Here is a 19,126-nt window from a genome sequence, read left to right on the forward strand (position 1 = left end):
AACGTTTGGGAACCACTGGCCTATATCATCAATTCAAATTGTTCGGAAATCAATTGTATTTGTAGGCGCATCTGCAGGCTATGCAGGATATTACTTATGCAGCCATCCGTCTGTTTTCAGGTGGAGCTCACGGTTAGGGCTGGTGCAGAAACCTGCTGATAATGGTTAACAAATGGATTTAAAGGGCTTATTGTGGCCTTATAGATGTATACAAACTCTGCCTAAGGGTTTATATCAACCTTTAGATTGGAGCAAACTATGGGCTCGACAGTCTAGGTCAGGCATGGTCAGCCTGTGGCTCGCCAGCTGTTGAGAAACTACAAGTCCCAGCATGCCTTTCTGTAGTTTTACTATTAGGGGATGCTAAAACTGTGGCAGGGCATTCTGGGATTTGTAGTTTTACAACAGCTGGACAGCCGCCAGGCCTAGGTGATTCTATATTTATAGCAGAAGGACAATTTTTATGAAAAACCTATTTCTCTGAAGGCATATCGTATATGAAAGTAAAGGTCTTGATCAATACTTTTTCAGAAAAAATATTGGCTTCGTTTTGGAGTTATGTGGTAAATGTTTGCCTGCTTTAACAATGCAATCTGGAAAATGTGGTAGTTGGTGAACTTCCATTTTGCACCTGCTGGGTGACCTTCAAAAATTGACCTGTTGGGTGGTCTGGAAACTGACAGTTATTTACATCCACCCCACTAATCTAAACTAGTTTTTTTTTTTTTATTATTCTGCTCCTAAGGGGGTAAAACGTTCCACCCAGCTGATCCGCCCGGTTTCAATCAGTGACGTTAGAGGTGCAACCTGTCAGCAGAAATATTGACCCTATTTTACTTTTCAGCAGTTTTTGAAAAGAGAGTCATTGAATAAACTGGTTTGGGTTGATAGATCTACAGTGTCTTGACTAACATTGACAAGCAGTCGACATGGCAATGGATGACACAAGCAAAAGTTCGATAGGAGTTCTTCACATTTTTGGGGGACTTTTTAATGCTTTATGATCCATGTGGTTTACGATTGGTAATGCCCAAAGCATGACGAACGAAACAAACATGTAAAATTAATTGAGGGTCCATGTCAACATATGTTGTCATTCACAAAAAATGCAAATGTACACATGACACTAATTGGGGGTCCGTGTCAACATATGTTGTCATTCACAAAAGAAAAAAAGAAAAGAGAGAACTGTAGAAACTCATGTTGACCTTCTGCTTGTGTCTACCTTTGTCAACGTCAACCTAGTGCACATCCACCTTTTTTGTCGACATTTTTACGGTTGACCTATTTTTACGGTTGAATCTCTACCAAGACATTGTCTACAGTGTAGACCTTTCAATCCACACCTGAATAAACATGATCACGTAGCGCTTGTTGCCTAAAGATAATTAATTTTACAACTTGCAAATAAGATCTGAGTGAAATATTCTAACGATGTACAATAAAGACCCTATTCTGTAGCACATAATAATTGTATACAGACCAATCACCAGTATTCCGTATGAAGGGCTTCCTTGCCCAATTGAGTTTACAATCTAATCCTAATGCCTGCGGCCTAGTGAGGGACATGACTTGTACAACGTTGGAAGTATCCAACACTTTATTTGAATCTGTTTTTTTTTTTTTTTTTTAAATCTTGGTTTCATAGTTATTGTGCTTAACCACTGAGCCCAATATGCAATATGTCAATTAAAATCAAAATATTTAAACCGCTTGATACTTTGTTTTCTTTCAGTTGCATCCGTTTAGTCAATGCTTTGACTTGTGTTCTTTCTGTATGCTGACCTTTTTTATTAATTTTACTACATAATAATATATTAATATTTAAATGCAGCTTTTTTTTCCCATCTTGGCCATAAATTGCCGCAGAGCACTTGACAGTTTCCTTTAATTTAAATTCATTGAGCTCTGCTAAATTGCCGTATAGCATTGCATTCAGTGTACATTCACACTGCGGAACATGATTACAAACTGCATTTTAATACAATTTAAAAAAAAAATCTTTTTCATCTCATTAGCGACACACTTTAAGTGGCCCGATTAAACACTTTTTACAAGCCTCCATTGCTTGTTCTGCATTAATAATACAAAGCAGACCTCTTAGATTATGGTCCACATTGTACTAAAATGGTCAAAGAAGTTTTCAGGTAAAGGGTGTTTCAAAGGGATCCGAAAATATTTAGATTTGACTATCACCCGTGCATGAACATTTCCACATGTGACTGATCTGTAGTGCACTTTCAGATATGTCCACGAAACAATCACTGTTTAACTGCTGTCAGAACCATATTGCCAAGCTAGTTTCTATGGGGGTACCCTAATATCTTAATCTGTTGCTGATTGGCCATTAACCTGGGTAAAAATACTTTAATTTACAGATTATGATGGAAGTACCACGGGAGACTCTGCATCAGGCATTGCCAAACTGTGGCCCTCCAGCATTCCCTATTAGCAAAACTGTGGCAAGGCATGATGGGACTTGTAGATTCACAACAGCTGGAGGCCCAAAGTTTGACCAATGCTGCCCCACCATTGCTTATACTTCATGTGCCATAAAAGAGCAAGGTTAAACAAACATATTGTTCATCTATACTGTAGACAGTTGGTTTATTGGCGTTGAGTACCATTAATAGTACTTTAAGTATTAGCAATGAACTGGTTTTTATGGTCTTGTAGTTCTGGAACTTTAACAATACAAATACCAGAATCGCAGGCGATTTTCTGTACGGTGTGAGTTATGATGTATCTCTGTTCTAGGTGCCTTTGATGACGATGACATCATCCATGTTGAAGGAAGTGTCAATCCAGTACGGGACATTGAGATCATACATGAAGAACTCCGTCTGAAGGATGAAGAAATGATCATCGCTGCCATAGACAAGCTTGAAAAAACCGCCGTGAGAGGAGGAGACAAAAAGCTAAAACCAGAATATGTAAGTACTGAAAACAATGTCTGTTCTACTCCTTGTGTACTGCAGTTACGCATCCTACATTCTACTTTTTTACATAATTACTCATCCCAGTGTTTGACTCACTAACTCTTCCTCTAGCCAATTACTTGCGGGGGTCCTGAGAGCCTCTGTTCTGGGACAGACGTATGTCTGATTGTCTTACCAACAGAATGTGGTCTGCTTCTGTCTATCGGAGGCGGTATATTCTCCATTAAAACTTCTCCAAGATTAAAGTTTACTGCAGTCTGCTTTCTCTCAGGTGGTACCGTGGATCATTCCATTTTCTTAAACTGATAAAATATTATCCAGTTTATTTTGAGCAAAGGCAAATGTATTACACTCGGCAAATGACCGATTTGTATAGAACACTTCTCTGACATCTGTGTTTTCTGCCTGATCCTAACCTCTCACTTGATTTTTCCTTACAGGCTCCTGATATACAAAATGTGTTACAAACTAGGCCTGCTTTGTAGAAACAGTTCCTGCCTTTAACTCCTAAGGCAGGGCTGGCCAAACCAGTCTTTGAGATCTACCAAAAGTTCATATTTTACATACCACCAAGCTGATGCACGGGTGTAGTCATTCCTAAACGGAACATTCTACAGATCCACAGGTGGACTGGAAAACATGAAGTGTTGTTAGATCTCGAGGACCGGTTTGGTCGCTCCTGTCCTAAGGTCAGAAAGCAGTACATATACATCAGATATGAGCAGCAGCTGTAGACTATGTAGATTTAGTTATAGTGCAGTACATCCCAAATTTTTTTTAGCAGGTTTCCTTCTCTTTCCGACTAACAAATGACACCTTTGTGATATGTGGTCAGTTCTCGGCTGGGCTGACCTGTCTAGGTAAGTGATAGGCAATTTGATACACTTCAAAAGGGTCACACATTACTATTTATACTCCATCATAAACAAAGAGATGCCGGCCTATAGTAACGGGCAGACGTTCAACAAATGCTACAGTATAAACTATTATAGCAGGCAGAATATGGCTTGGGGACGGCCTGCGGACCTTGGTCTACTGGGTGCCCATCCGCTGGTCTAGATGTAAAGTTAACTTTTCCTTTTTGTTTTTTAAATACTTTATAGGAGTTACCTGAACGGATTGCTTACCACCTAAGCCTGCTTATTCTTCCTAAATTCATGTACCATTCTCCCAATTTTTGGACATCAGATCTTTGCCACCTGTAACTAGGTCACAAGTGTGTACAATGTATCCAGGACATAGCAACAGGCAACTCTCAATGCTCAATGTACCGTATTTTTTTCCTGGTAACATGGTTTCTGAATAAGCAATTACAAAGGCCATATATAAAATGAGACATGCGTTTGGCTTTCTTGCGGAGTAGTAAGTGCGTACTTTGATGCCCTCGTCATTGTAATGCAAAATCAGACAGCGGCACTAGAGCCTCTTTGTCAAGGCAGCATATGTTATGCAGGGAAACCTACGGATTACCGGTGGTAAGAATGCCAGCTGTCAGAATACTGGTGCCAGAACCTTGATGAAGAGAATCCCAACAGGGGTCAGGTTAATATACATACCCTCCCCCTGCTACCCTGACCCTCCCCCTAGCATTCCCACTGCTCCCCCTAACCTACCCCTCCTGCAGGCTAACCCTAAACTCTTTGCTGCAGCCTAACCTGACCCCCCTTTGCTGCAGCCTAACCCCAGCCCCCCTTTGCTGCAGCCTAACCCCAGCCCCCCTTTGCTGCAGCCTAACCCCAGCCCCCCTTTGCTGCAGCCTAACCCCAGCCCCCCTTTGCTGCAGCCTAACCCCAGCCCCCCTTTGCTGCAGCCTAACCCCAGCCCCCCTCCTAGTGTCTAACTTTAAACCAACCAAACCCCCCCCCATCACTTTTCCTTACACTAGCGCTGTCCGCATACTAATTTTGGCATCCGGCAGTTGGGATTTCGTCATTCTGACTACCGAGATGCTGAATATTATTGCACAATATCATTCACCATATATTTCTCTGAATTCACAAGACTTTGAGTGCCACTTCGTAGACCATATATGTGCGTATGTATATACAGTCATCCGGCGGCTCTCCAAAATAAAGAACTGGAAGCGAGTGCTGATTGCAACGTTTCGATGTATTTATTTTCACAGCGTCATCAGGCAGACATAAAATGACAAACCGCTCACCTTATATCCCTTCCCCAAGCACATGTGCGCAGGTGATCGCAGGTTAGAGCCGGAAACGTGATGCCACAAGATGACATCATCATGTGCGGCACATCACCATGGTAACAAACATAATCACGGAATAAAAAAAAATATGTATATGCATATAACATTTGTGTGTCTATATACAGGAATATGCCCACTAACATGTACTTTTTAGCGATTTCTATAACGAGCTGAAGCACGCAAGAAGTTCATTATTCTTTGTGTTTTAACATGATCGTTGGTCAAAGGCCACTTGTACTTAAAGTCATTAGAGAGAAGATGCTTTCTCTGCCTCCAACCTCAGGTCACAGTGATGAGCTAATGAAAGAGCTTCTACAAGTCCGCTCTCAATGTAATGTTCAGATCACTTTTTAAGGTTATCTTGTTGATGCCTCAGATTATTCAATGTCAACTAGGTGAATATTTATAGCAAGTGACATATTTAATAGGCTCTAAAGTGTTTTTATTACAGAATCTTCTTTTATTATTTATTTTTTTCCGGTGTGTGTGAAAAGGGGACGGGTTAGTAAATCTGTTAGTTTGTTACTTTCCTTGTCAGTAATACAAGAAGTAAATAAATAAAAGGCTCTTTATAGAAGTGTACATCTTTCTGAAAGTACCAGGCACAGGTGATTGAAGCATAGTTCGTAGCTTCATGGCATCAGCTTTTTTGAAGGTTTTTAATTCCTGGGAAATCTCTTTTTTATATTTGATTTATACAGTTGGTCATCTACTGTGGACTAAATAAATTCTCCACCCAAATCTAAAAAAATCTGTGTGATAAGTTACTAGGAAAACAAAATTCAACTTTATACATGCCACTCTGCGGAAATTCTTGGGCTCCAAGATAGCGTAAACCGTGACACCTCCTGGTGGCTGTCTCTGCACTTCCCGGTACATTGCTGCCTGGCAGAGCTTAGCTTTGTATACAGTCATCACCTGATGGGGCTCAGCTTTGTATACCGGTCATCACCAGATGGGGCTTAGCTTTGTGGACCGGCCATCACCTGATGGGGCTCAGCTTTGTAGACCGCCCATCACCTGATGGGGCTCAGCTTTGTAGACCGGTCATCACCTGATGGGGCTCAGCTTTGTATACCGGCCATCACTTGATGGGGCTCAGCTTTGTATACCGGCCATCACTTGATGGGGCTCAGCTTTGTAGACCAGTCATCACCTGATGGGGCTCAGATTTGTATACAGTCATCACCTGATGAGGCTCAGCTTTGTAGACCGGTCATCACCTGATGGGGGCTCAGCTTTGTAGACCGGTCATTACCTGATGGGGGCTCAGCTTTGTAGACCGGTCATCACCTGATGGGGGCTCAGCTTTGTAGACCGGTCATCACCTGATGGGGGCTCAGCTTTGTAGACCGGTCATCACCTGATGGGGGCTCAGCTTTGTAGACCGGTCATCACCTGATGGGGCTCAGCTTTGTACACTGGTCATCACCTGATGGTACTCAGATTTTTAGGCTGTGTTACTAATGATAGTGATTGGCAATTTGAATACTGGTCAGCACTAGATAGGGTTCATCTGGTCACTAGATACAGTATAATGTACAGCAGCCCAGTGGAAGTCTTGCTATGAATGACCACCAGGCCACCACCTGCCCACAATGGCTTTGACTTGCTCACGCTAAAGTATGCAAAAGAAAAACTAATGTTTGTGTGGTCAGAGTGGTAGATGATGTTTGCACTGGAATTGATCCAAATTCAGAATTTCCCTTGTGTTTGTTAATAGCAGGATTTTATTGCAATACTGAAAGTCAACATATGCAAAGTACTTAAGGAGTCCCACAAATTCTTTTCACTGACCTGGTCACTGCATCCCACGCCCAGATTCAAGGTTTTTACCATGCTACCTTACTTCACTGGAATGAGCTCCCTTGCTCCATTAGATTGTCCCCTACCGTGCAAAGCTTCAAACAGGCATGGACAACCCACCTGTTCATTAAAGTATACCCTTCCCCCCTGCATAACCTAGCTTCATGGCTTCTCTCCCCACCTCTTCCTCATGCTTTGGTCATCTCATCCTCACTTCTGCCATTGGGCCACTATCCCCATGTGTCTCCTGTCTCCCCATCCCTGTAGATTTTAGACTTCTAGGGACAGGACCCTCTTCCCTCCTGTCCTCACAGCCACCTTCTCTCGCACTTCAGTTACAGCTCTCACCTACTCAGCGACCGTCTATAGCTGTATCTCCTCTTGTTTGTAATCGTTCAACTCTTCAAATGTGGCTGCTCACTGCTGGTAGTACGTGTACAACTCTTTGCTTCCCTACATCTCGGCTGTATTGTGTACTGAGAATTGTGCTGTGTTTAAGTGTCCCTGTATTGTTCTAATATGTGCCTTGTGTACAGTGCTGCAAACAGTTTGTGGCACCTTTTAAATAAAATGTCAAAATAATCCGGCAAATTTCATTTGAAGATTTTCAGATTGCATCCAAGAACAAGCTGTACCAAATGTACCACACAGAGTTGTTGAGGAGACCTTCTAGACTTTATTTCTTGAAATCCCATCCTTTGTTGGCTAACTAGCTTAATATTACATAGGTAGTTGTGACTTCTTCAGCCACAGGAAGACTTACAGTATATTGTGGTTGTCACATCCTGTGGTTCATTTTCCAGACATGATAATCATTGAAAACTCCATTTCAACAACAGTCTTTTTCCTTGTTTTTTTTTTTACTCCACTTTGGGACAATTTGGAGTAAGATTGTGGTCAGTCCTCTGCTCATGTCTCCCTTTAGACTTCTAAAGCTTACTCAGTGTTTTGGATAATAATAATTAAACTTTTTTTATAACTTTTGTGGCAAGTATTTTGACCCTGATTGGCTAGTGGAAGTCTGCAAATAAGACGACTTCAGATCCCTATCGTAACTTGACGCTCACTGTCATTGCGATGCCTCCTCAGAAGGTATTATCGGTTATCTTTATCATTTGATAGTGACCTCTAAAGTCTCCTATTCCTAAATGCAATAATGCTCAGGATGTGTATTAAGCAGGCCTCCAAATGAGAGATCTTGACCCACAATTAGGTAAAGGGTGTCTTAATTCTCTCTCTCAACTTATTTGAAAGAAAATTCCCATCAAATGTATTTTAGGTGGTTGGTGGTACCAACTAGATTCAGAAGGTGATTGAACACAACTTCTTCATGTCTGAGAGGCTTTGGTAAGCTAGGCGGTTTTGTTTATACAGGTCTATGACCTGCCCCTAAATTTCTAGATAGATTTGGTATGTTTGGTACTACTACAACTCCAAAAGTCTGACACTAATGACTTGAATTTCTATCTCCTCCATTTTAGTCCTACCAGCGTCATCCTTTCATGCCTTTGATTCGCACAGACCAATGTGTGCCATTGCGGTTTAACAGATATGGTGAAGCTCACCACAGGCATCACTACAGTCTTTGTTTACGGAATACGATCATTGAGTTGACCACTGAAGGTCGACAGGGCTTAGTTTGACACCTAAAATTGGTCGACATGGGAAGACAGAGTCAAAAGGTCGACATGAGTTTTTCACGCCATGTGCCGACAGATGGTATTTCATTCCCTGCCATCCACTATGGTGTGGTAGGAGAATAAAATAGTGCGCAGGGCACCGTGGCAGAATCATGGCAAATGAAGCGGTACACTTAAATGGTGTCTAAGTCGACATCCGGGACAGAAAAGTGAAAACCCCACGTCGACCTTCCCATTGTCAACCTAATGCTTGTGTTGACCTTAGCCATCTCGACCTATTTCAGGTGTTGACCTAAGCCCTGTCGACCTTCATTGACCTAATGCATGTCCACTTTAATGCAGACGATACGATGACCCATACCCTTTTTTACTTCCCCAATGCCCGATGCTGTTTGAACTTTTATACAAAATAAAGTTCTTTCAAAGAAAAAAAAAAAAGTTTGTTCTAACTAACCCAAATGGGGAAAAAAAACAGCTAAAGAAAACCATAACAACAACTTTATTAAAAACCTGTAATACCATTGGCTGGCAGCTAATCACAAACGTCTAGTGTGGAAATAAAAACAAAAACACACACCTTAATTCACCAGTGAGTGTTCACTGAAGTTGGGGGTAAAAAAAAATAGTTAACACATTTCAGAAACCACTATTTTGCCATATTTTTCAAAGTACATCCTTTGCTCACGCAGTGGGGGGAGCCATTTTGTGAACCGCTGTCATCAGAATGCAGAATACTGAACATCACTGAGGTGTGGAGGCATGGTGTACAAAATACCTCAAGATGTCCCCTCGTGCTCGGTACTGCTTTGCCCCACAAAATGGCTGCTTCCAATGTGCTTGGGGGGTATCTGGGCATAAATAATTATTTTTTTTTAACCAAATTTTAAGATTTGAACGTAGTGTTAGTTTTCTACTAGGCAATAAATGCAACACTCTCTGTGCAAGTCTCATATTTTATTTATATCCATCCATCTATCTATATATCTATATCGGGATGCAGTTAATTTGCCGGCGGTCGGGATCCCGGCGGTCGGAATCCCGACACTGGAATCCCGACCGCCGAAATCCCGAAACTTTCTCCCTCTGTGGGTGTCCACGACACCCATAGAGGGAGAATAAAATAGCGTGCCGAGCGTAGCGAGGCACCGGGCCCGCTGCGTGGCGAGCGCAGCGAGCCCGCAAGGGGGGGCGATCCATGTCCCCCCCCTTGTCGGGATTTCGGCGGTCGGGATTCCAGTGTCGGGATTCCGACCGCCGGGATCCCGACCGCCGGCAAATCGGATCGGATCCTCTATATCTATGTGTGTGTGTGTGTGTGTGTATATGTATATGTATATATATATATATATATATATATATATATATATATATATATATATATATATATACACACACACACACATACATATACACACACACACACACACACACACACACATAAAGTCTGTATGTGTAGTCTTGTTGCATGTCTCTACATAAGCTGCTCCTGGCCACTCATCGCAGTAACCAGCTGCGCCGTTTCACCTGCTGAAGCTATTAAGGAGGACTCTCTCCATAGATTAATCCCCTGCGACATTAGGATTTTTTTCCCCCCGTCCTCGCTCTGACAACCAGAGTAGGCATTCAGAGTTTGCAGGTGGCCAGTATGACGCACATAATTGCCTACAATTTTAGGCAATGAATAAAAATGGTCTACATTACTTGTCAAAGGTTGTATATGCAGTGCCAAGGGAGATCTATGGGAAACCTTTTAGGGTTTAAAGAACATTTAATAGCAAGGCTGCACAGTGCTTTTTTAATCATAATGCATTTGTAATATAGCACTTTGAACTTCTCCTTGTAGGAAACAGTGTTACATTAGCCACTTTTAAACATTTTTGTGAGTGAAAATTTGCAGTGACGAGAGTAAAGGTGATTATTCTTTTAGGCAGAACATGTTGGATTTCATTAAAAAAGTTTTAGCAATCCCCCTTACTTGTTAAAGCCTGTGGGGAGCCCCTGTTCCCGGGGTGCAGCAAATGAGCTATGCTATTGGAACTTTTTCCCACTTTCCTCAGCTCCCCCCCGCTCCATTAACGTGACATAAAAAGGCACATTCTTCAGTAAATGCGCTGGTTATTTACAGTTTTAAGAAATGTTGCCTTGACTATTCTTTTTGGATTAACACTTCAGTATTAATCTGCAATATAGATAATATTTTAAGTACTCCGCTGAGTGCCTTGATTAGTGTAGTAGAACATTTCAAATTTAATTTATTCTTAACAAAATCTCACCTCGCGCCTTAAACCTGCCGTCCTTCTTTTTTTTTTTTTTTTTTTAAAGGGTGTCCTCTGACCCCTCGGAGCAAGCTCCTTCATTAACACCTGCCTGTACAGAGGCCCTAACCACATGCGGCTTTGAGATATACAACAGCAAAAACTGATCAGGGAAAGGCTCCGAGGGATCACTTTGTGTCACTTGCTGTTTGCAGTTTCCATTTCACAGACGATTAATCTTTTTGTAAAGGAAGGCCATAGAAACAAAGAGCACTGGGCTTTTCCTGCAGTTACTACTCCTGAATGCACACAAGCCTGCTAACTAGAAAGCCTTTAGGTTTCCTGCAGAGAGATGTTCCAAGCCTGACTGCAGCTGGTAAGGGGTCAGCAGTGCGAGCCTCTTGCCATTGTGTAATGGAGGCTTTGGCACGGAACACTTTTTTGCAGGCGGGGTGGCGGAAAGGGGCAGGGAAACCGTTTTTTTTTTTGGCAAAAAAAAAAAGAGCAACTTACCATCTAGGTTATGAAAGGCATGTTTGGCAGAGCAGCCGTCATTTCACACCGCTTTCCTTGCCAATAATAATCTCTGTATCTGTTGCTTTGGTTTCCGAATCAAGGTCTCCCTTCATCATTCGCAAATTCACAGGCCACTTTAATAAGTATTTCTTGCATGCAAGGCTCTTTTAGGCTGGCAATCTCATCCATTTACGCAGCCTTGGCTTATTAATATTTACCTGTAATAACCGGTAATATACTTATTGTGCCTCTGATGAATGGTTTTACTGTGTATATCAAGGTTAAAATATTCATTTTTAAAGATACACCACTTGTGGCCATTTAAATTCATGGTTAAGATCTCATGTTTAGAACACAGTTGAGCACTGTGTTGTCTAGGTTGGAGGGGGGGGGGGTGTTCTGACAGTTGGAGTCGCGGCTTTACAGACAAATAGAGTGATATTCGTATCTTCCAACAGTAGAGCATGGCGTTCTGACATCCGACGCACTCTGATGTGACAGGTAGGCCTAGTTTCTGGGAAGTGCGTGGGGTGGAAGGGTTATTTAGGTGTGAGTGTTGCACTCTTCAGTGCATGTGTAATACCAGGTTAGAGGTGCCCATGCACACTTCCAATTCGCCAGTAGAAGAGGTCCCATGGGAAATGTGGTGAGATGGTGGCTGCATGCTAATCCAAATGCAGATTTTTTTTTTACCACAAGGTCTTTGGTCTGGGAACTTTAAATGATAATTCATTATTTGGAGAATACGTAATAGCCCTTTTACACCGACACAAAAACCCAGTTCAGCAGCGGATCAGACCCGGGTCTGCGGCAGTGTAAATTGGGTCAACTCGTGTCCATTTACACAAGACTTCTACCCAGGTCCTGTCCTAGACTGCACACCCAGTAATGAGAGAGGTGCTACCTTGCTGAGAACCATTTTCATTAGATCAGTGGTTCCCAACCCTGCTCCTCAAGTACCCTAACAGTTCAAGTTTTCCAAGTCACCCATCTGAGGCACTGAGTATCACCAACTGTCGCATTTTAGAAATCGAGGGGGTTTGCAGGAGCACTAAGCACTCGTTACTGCTAACTTATATTCCTTTATATATTTCATTTATTAGGTTGTTAGCATACAGTGTATGTATCAGGAAGGGTGGGGCATTATTGCTGGGTGTCCTTGGGTTTGGTGGTGGTCTATTTGGGGGTTATAAATGGCATACTAATGGTTGACAGTGACTTGGTCGACACCTTGAAATGGTTGACATCCTCAAAGTCGACATTGACAAAAGGTTGACACAAGGTTATGGTCCAACTAGACATGGTTGCCATGAATTAGATTGCCATGATATATTTTGCATCGCTGCTTCATACATCTACCCCTGAGTTGGAAAGTTTATCAGAAGGCTGCTAATTATTTTTAAAATTTTTGGTGTCTCCACACGGCGTGATTTGCATATATATATAGTCAAAATCGCAAATCGATCCCGATGTGCGGTCCCGCTGCTCCTTCATCGGATCGTATATATCACTGATACTCTCAAACATGCTGGAATATCACAGCCAAGAGCCATTAGGACTGAACCTAGACCACACCTTTACTTATATGCTAATTAATCTTTTTTTACTACTTTTCCATGTATATTATTTGATCTCAATAAAAATGTATGATTATAAAAAAAAATATATTATTGCTGCCCGCAGAGGTGCCATGCCAAAGAAGTGGCATGTCTAATAGGGCATTGTTGCTGGAATCCCATAGATCTATATGCACAAATAGTGTTAATTCTATCACCCTGCACCTTTCAGAACCCATGCAGTTCCTCTTTGCAGCCTGAGTTTTCACTGTCTGCTTTGGTGCTTCTAGCACAGTCTGGTCTCTATTGCGCGACACAGACCAGACTCTGCTAGAAACACCACAGCGGGCAGCGACACTCCAAGCAGGAAAGAAGAACTGCATGGGTCCTGGAAGGTGCAGGGTGCTAGAACGAACACTACACATATAATAGTAATTACCTGCTGTAGCGTAAGAGGTTATGATTGAGCCTTGTGCTCTATTGATCCCACCCTCCCAGTAACAGTTGTTTGATATTAGAATATTGTTCGATGGTATCCTACCAAGGCTGCTGATCTCATTAAGTTGAGTTTGTAACAAAAAATTATTGTACGCATGGGCTTAGTAGTACCATGTCATTGTTCTGTTTGTTTTGTGATTTTGATTTTCTGCCCTGGTTTCATTTTCCTTAGGACATCATGTGCAAAGTGAAGACCTGGCTGATAGATGAGAAGAATCATGTCCGTTATTACCACGACTGGAATGACAAGGAGGTACTGCTTCTGTTTCATTGATACCTTGATACATATGGTTTTTGTGTCTTGTTACACTGACGTTGGCGCTCCATTTGTTGTTGAACCACATCTCCCGTGGCTTTAAGCCTCGTCCGGGCTCATTCAGTAAATAGTTTAGCTTTGGTTATCAGGCTTAACGGTTGCCCCTAATGCCTTCTACTATTTAAAACTTTGGGGGGGGGGGGGGGGGAGGCTGTAGCACCTACAAATGTGTGGTAATACGCCGCTGCTTAAGTCACGCCAAATGGCCCCTTTCTGCTTGCCAGGACCCAGCGCCTTTTCACTCAAACTGTGTGCTATAGTGGCAAATAAAACTACTGGAAGTGACTAAGCTGTAAGCAGCACATTGCAACATTTGTACATCTGTATGTGATTCAAATCATTCCTGTTGTAAAGCCGTCCCATATTTTATCAGCCATAGTGATTGGTCACCTAAAGGGTCCTCTGTACCATTAGGCCTTGGTTGTTATTTTCCGACAATGCAATCACCGCATTCCCCATTTTCAACATTCTTTGCAAGGTGGTCAGCGAATTGAAAGATATACTTCAGAAATTGTGCACAAACGGACCAGCGGCTGTTGCCATCTGTCATTTAAATATATACGTTATTTTTTTTTTTTTTTCCCTAGATTGACGTGCTAAATAAACACTTATTTCTGACCTCCAAGCCCATGATCTATCTAATCAACCTCTCTGAGAAAGACTACATCCGCAAGAAGAACAAGTGGTGAGTGGTACCTGCTCTGTCAGACACGTGTGTAAGAAAACATACAAATAAGGTTTCATATGCGTAAAACTGCCTGGTAGCAGATGAATTACCTGGCTATTAATCTGTCTGTCCCAGTGTCAGACTGAACACATACAAGCAGTTCTCAGTGCCTCGTCTGGGCCTGGACTTTGAAAGTATTATAATGCTGACAGTTATGGAAATACCTTTTGACTGTTTTTTTAAAAGCTGCTTCACCGTCTTATTGAAACCTGCTCAGTGGGACCATATAACTTTGAGACATAAACGCTGCTTTTAGGAAATACTTCAGGGGAGAGAAATACCAATGAGGAAATATATTATATAGTGTCTCCTCGGGTAACACGTGGTCTTGCATTGATTTGCGAGTGTAAAAACATAGATTTGTTAGACAGTCAGTACCTACAATGTAATATATATTTTTATATAGAGGGGAGAATCCAACTCTCCCTAAACCGGTGTTGGATGTTAAAATTGTCCGGATATCGTGATCTATAACCAATGGTCATTATCGCTGTATACAATTACAGACTTCTTTTTCCCTTACTGGCTGAAAATAGGCCGCAATTGCATGAAAACAAATCTGATCAGGGATACGTCAGGGCGGCTGCTTATTGGCCGATTATACTCCACATGCCTAAGGCGTGTGAAACCGTGTTCATTCTAGCACCTGCCATCTTTGAAAACTCATGCAGTTCCTCTTCCCTGCCTGGGGTGTCGCGGTCTGCTGTGGTGTTTATAGCACAGGTGTGGTTTGTATATCAGTGCTGTTATACAGACCACACTGTGCTAGAAGCACTACAGCAGACAGCGACACCACAGGCAGGGAAGGGGAAGGGTTTTCAAAGATGGCGAGTGCTAGAATGAACACTATGAAATGGAATCCCCAATAAGTGCGGGTACCGGAAGATGCAGACATCGACATCTGGGCTATATAGCCCCCGGTGAATCAATTACCTGCAGTCAATGACCACGGGTAGGTCGTAATGTTCTTAATTGTCTCAGAAAAAAATGAGTTTACCAGTCAGTAAAGTTTTATATTATTTATCAAGATGCAATGACTTTCTTTCGGCAATTACTAAAATTTTGTGTTGCGACATTTTGATAATGAAGTGTCATTGGGTTAGTCAAGTTTTCTACAAGGCTGGCTGCTAGCTCTATTGACACGTATCTGCACTTTTTTTTTTTTTTAATACATTCCATCCAAAGACTGTAAGGGCAGCCATATTTGTGCTAAGCTCACATCCTCTAAGGCAGGGGTGGGGAACCTCAGGCCCGGGGCCCATATGCGGCCCCCGTAGCCGGTCTGAGTGGCCCGCCCGGCGGCTTTGCCGGTAATCAAGAACAGGGGAATTCTCGTGAGAGGTCAATAGTTCTCGCGAGATTCCTCTTAACAGCAGCCGTTGGAGTCAGTCCTATTCAGCAGCAGCCGCTGGAGCGTGCGCGGCGGCTGCAGCTGGACAATTTGTAAGAGAAATTTTTACATATGGCCCCCGAAGGATTTTTTTTCCCCATACAAATGGCCCTTGGCACAAAAAAGGTTCCCCACCCCTGCTCTAAGGATACAATTTAGTTGGCCACAGGAGTTAGTACAGGTCTTGGATTTAGCACCTGGAGCTATGCAATTAGCAGACCGTTTTTGTGCAGCTAAAGCAGATTAACGATGGATTCTGGGTTAAGTGACTGAAGCTATGATTTAGCCGCTGTGGACAGCCACAAAAAGACCTACTTTTCACACATTTCTATTAGCACCTAACGAGGGTGCGAGCAGAACTCTGCATTCAGTTCAGGCTGTAATTGAATATCCTCATTCACTTGCTCCGGGAGCTAGAAGCCTGTGGTAAGTGTTGCGGTTAATTGAATTCAGCAAACGGCTTTGGTGGCACTGTTGGAGTCTAAACCAGTAGTTGTGGTGATTGCGATTTATATGGTGAATAGGTAGGATTGTTCCGCTAGCAAACAAACGGCTTACCTGTAATCTGTGCACTGTGACCGGTATGTTTGCAACAGTGTGTTTTTAGCACAAATATTGGTGGCAATATTACACCGTATTCTTTTGGGGCAAACCATTTCCATCCAGATGGCAGACCGTCCTGTAGCAGACACACGATGTATGTTATTTTTTAGTATTGCAGCAAATGAGATTGAGAGTAATGGGTTGATATTTAAACAATAAACTGCTGGTTGGTCATTGAAGGAGCCAACTAGAACTATGACCAGATCGGGACCTTTAAAGGCAAAGAGGACATGTGCTTCTAGAAAGCCTTTTTGTCTGTACCCTTGTTGGTACAGCTGAACTCCCTGAACGCCAAATTTTAGAGGATCGGAATCCCTTCATTTTAAATGTAAAAATACAGGAGATACTATTGAGTGTTTATTTTTTATTTTTTGCTTGTTTGTATTTTTTGTTGGGGGGGGGGGCTGGGGTTGATGGGTTAAACCCGTGCTCCTTTCATGTGGCCTTTTGGCTACAAATGTCAAATTCCCCGCTGCAAATAAAACTGTACATTTGTAGCCAAAAGTGTAATTATCTGTGCAGATTGGCCAGCGGGCTTAATGATTTCTATTGAATCCATTCAGCCCTGTAAGATCTTATTGGCACTACAGTGCTCAAGATGAAAAGGGAAACTTCCATTGCTAGATATGCGTGTGAGTGTAAATATAGGTTATTTCAAATGTCTGTTTTACATACTAACATAAAGAATTTATTACGGTCGTAAAGATGCAGAATCTAGGACTCGGGTCAGTCTTGGATTAATTGTTGCTTGTTGTGATGTTTGTGACCATGGAGACACACCATACTAGTAATGATTGCACTGTAAGAGGTCAGTATGTATGGGGATATAGATAGATATTAATATATAGGATGTTTGTGTTTATGATATCCAAATATTATGTGTTTGACTCCAATATATGTACTGTGGGTGTGTATGCATATGTGTGTTAATATATATATATATATATATTTATATATATATATATATATATATATATATATATATTTTCACAATATATATGAATACATATAGTCTCTTTGAAGAAAATCTCGAGTCGCATATATAATATGTAGTAAAACACCCTTCCTCCACCCCCCTCTCCACCAGGAATTCAGTAATGGCTGCACAGTTTGAAACCTCTGTGATTTACACAACATATTGAGCTCTCCTGTGTTGAACGCTGATCTGATGGTATTACATGAGAGGAGTGAGCATTCAATCTACTACTTCCTCTTGCATTCTTGGAATATGGCAATTGATGTCTTAACGGAAGGGATTATATCAGGGATAATAGTCCTGCTAATTACAGTAGTTGCTGGAGTTCTTCTTTAAAATAACCTTTGGCATCTGTCATCAAATATTAGATAGGACCTCCAGTATAAATAGTTAGGGGATGGTAGAACTGCTTCTTTATTACTGTGTGTAGTGGTCTTCCTGCCCATCATTACTAGTGGGCGGAGCTCATCGTGCCAATAATTTCTAGTGGGTGGAGCTCCTCATGCCCATAATTTCTAGTGGGCGGAGCTCCTTGTGCCCATAATTGCTGGTGGATGGAGCACTTCCTGCCCATAATTGCTGGTGGACGGAGCACTTCCTGCCCATAATTGCTAGTGGGCGGAGCACTTCCTGCCCATAACTGCGAGTGGGCGGAGCTCTTCCTGCCCATAACTGTGAGTGGGCGGAGCTCTTCCTGCCCATAACTGCGAGTGGGCGGAGCTCTTCCTGCCCATAACTGCGAGTGGGCGGAGCTCTTCCTGCCCATAACTGCGAGTGGGCGGAGCTCTTCCTGCCCATAACTGCGAGTGGGTGGAACTCTTCCTGCCCATAACTGCGAGTGGACGGAGCTCTTCCTGCCCATAACTGCGAGTGGGCGGAGCTCTTCCTGCCCATAACTGAGAGTGGGCGGAGCTCTTCCTGCCCATAATTGCGAGTGGGCGGAGCTCTTCCTACCCATAACTGAGCGTGGGCGGAGCTCTTTCTGCCCATAACTGCGAGTGGGCGGAGCTCTTCCTGCCCATAATTGCTAATGGATGGAGCACTTTCCACCTCTAAATACCAGTGGCTATTTTTTATGGCAAAGACCATCAGCTGCTTATATTAAATGGTTTGGTAAACTGACAGATCTAATGGTGACATCTACAGTAATGAAAGCTATTGAGGAGTTATAATTGATTCCAAAAAAAGAGCGTTAGAGAAAAAATAATCTTTAATTTGCTTCAGTGTATATATAACCTTCTCTACAACCTTTGTGGTTAGTCTATAAAGTAACTTACATTAGTGCCAATCCCAATTTTAAATATCTGAATTTTCTTGAGTCCACCAGCATATATTTTCATTGCACTGTAATTCGTTAATCCTAGTGTAATGCACATGGTTACAATTATGTTGGGGGGGGGGTATAACCATTCACTATCAAAGGGCATGAGTGCTTTTATCTGAAAAATAAACATTCAGAGATAGAAAGCCAAAACAATAATTAATGTCATATGGCTCCCTCCAATAAATTATTACAGAGGGATATATGATAAGTTGTGCAATGTAAGTGACTCCAGCCAATATTGGAATGTTTGCATTTATTAAAAATAAACCGTATTAAGCTGCAAGTTCTGTGTAATCGGCCTTTTACTGCCTAGGCACAATCCACTCGTTCTACGGAGTCCTCTAATACTAACTTTAGAATGTTATCTGATTCCT

General features: G+C 42.2%; 1 protein-coding gene across 2 annotated transcripts in view; it reads left to right on the forward strand.

Annotated features, from left to right (window-relative positions):
- Positions 1-19,126, forward strand: part of OLA1 (Obg like ATPase 1) — a 181,720-nt gene that overhangs the window by 107,797 nt on the left and 54,797 nt on the right. For both annotated transcript variants that reach the window (XM_083154778.1, XM_083154779.1), the window contains 3 exons: positions 2,758-2,933; positions 13,589-13,669; positions 14,320-14,417. In XM_083154778.1, the coding sequence (XP_083010904.1) occupies positions 2,758-2,933; positions 13,589-13,669; positions 14,320-14,417 (355 nt within the window). The remainder of the gene's footprint in view (positions 1-2,757; positions 2,934-13,588; positions 13,670-14,319; positions 14,418-19,126) is intronic.

Source organism: Crinia signifera, chromosome 7, assembly GCF_055691185.1.
Source record: "Crinia signifera chromosome 7, ASM5569118v1, whole genome shotgun sequence".
In the NCBI taxonomy this organism is placed as follows: domain Eukaryota; kingdom Metazoa; phylum Chordata; class Amphibia; order Anura; family Myobatrachidae; genus Crinia; species Crinia signifera.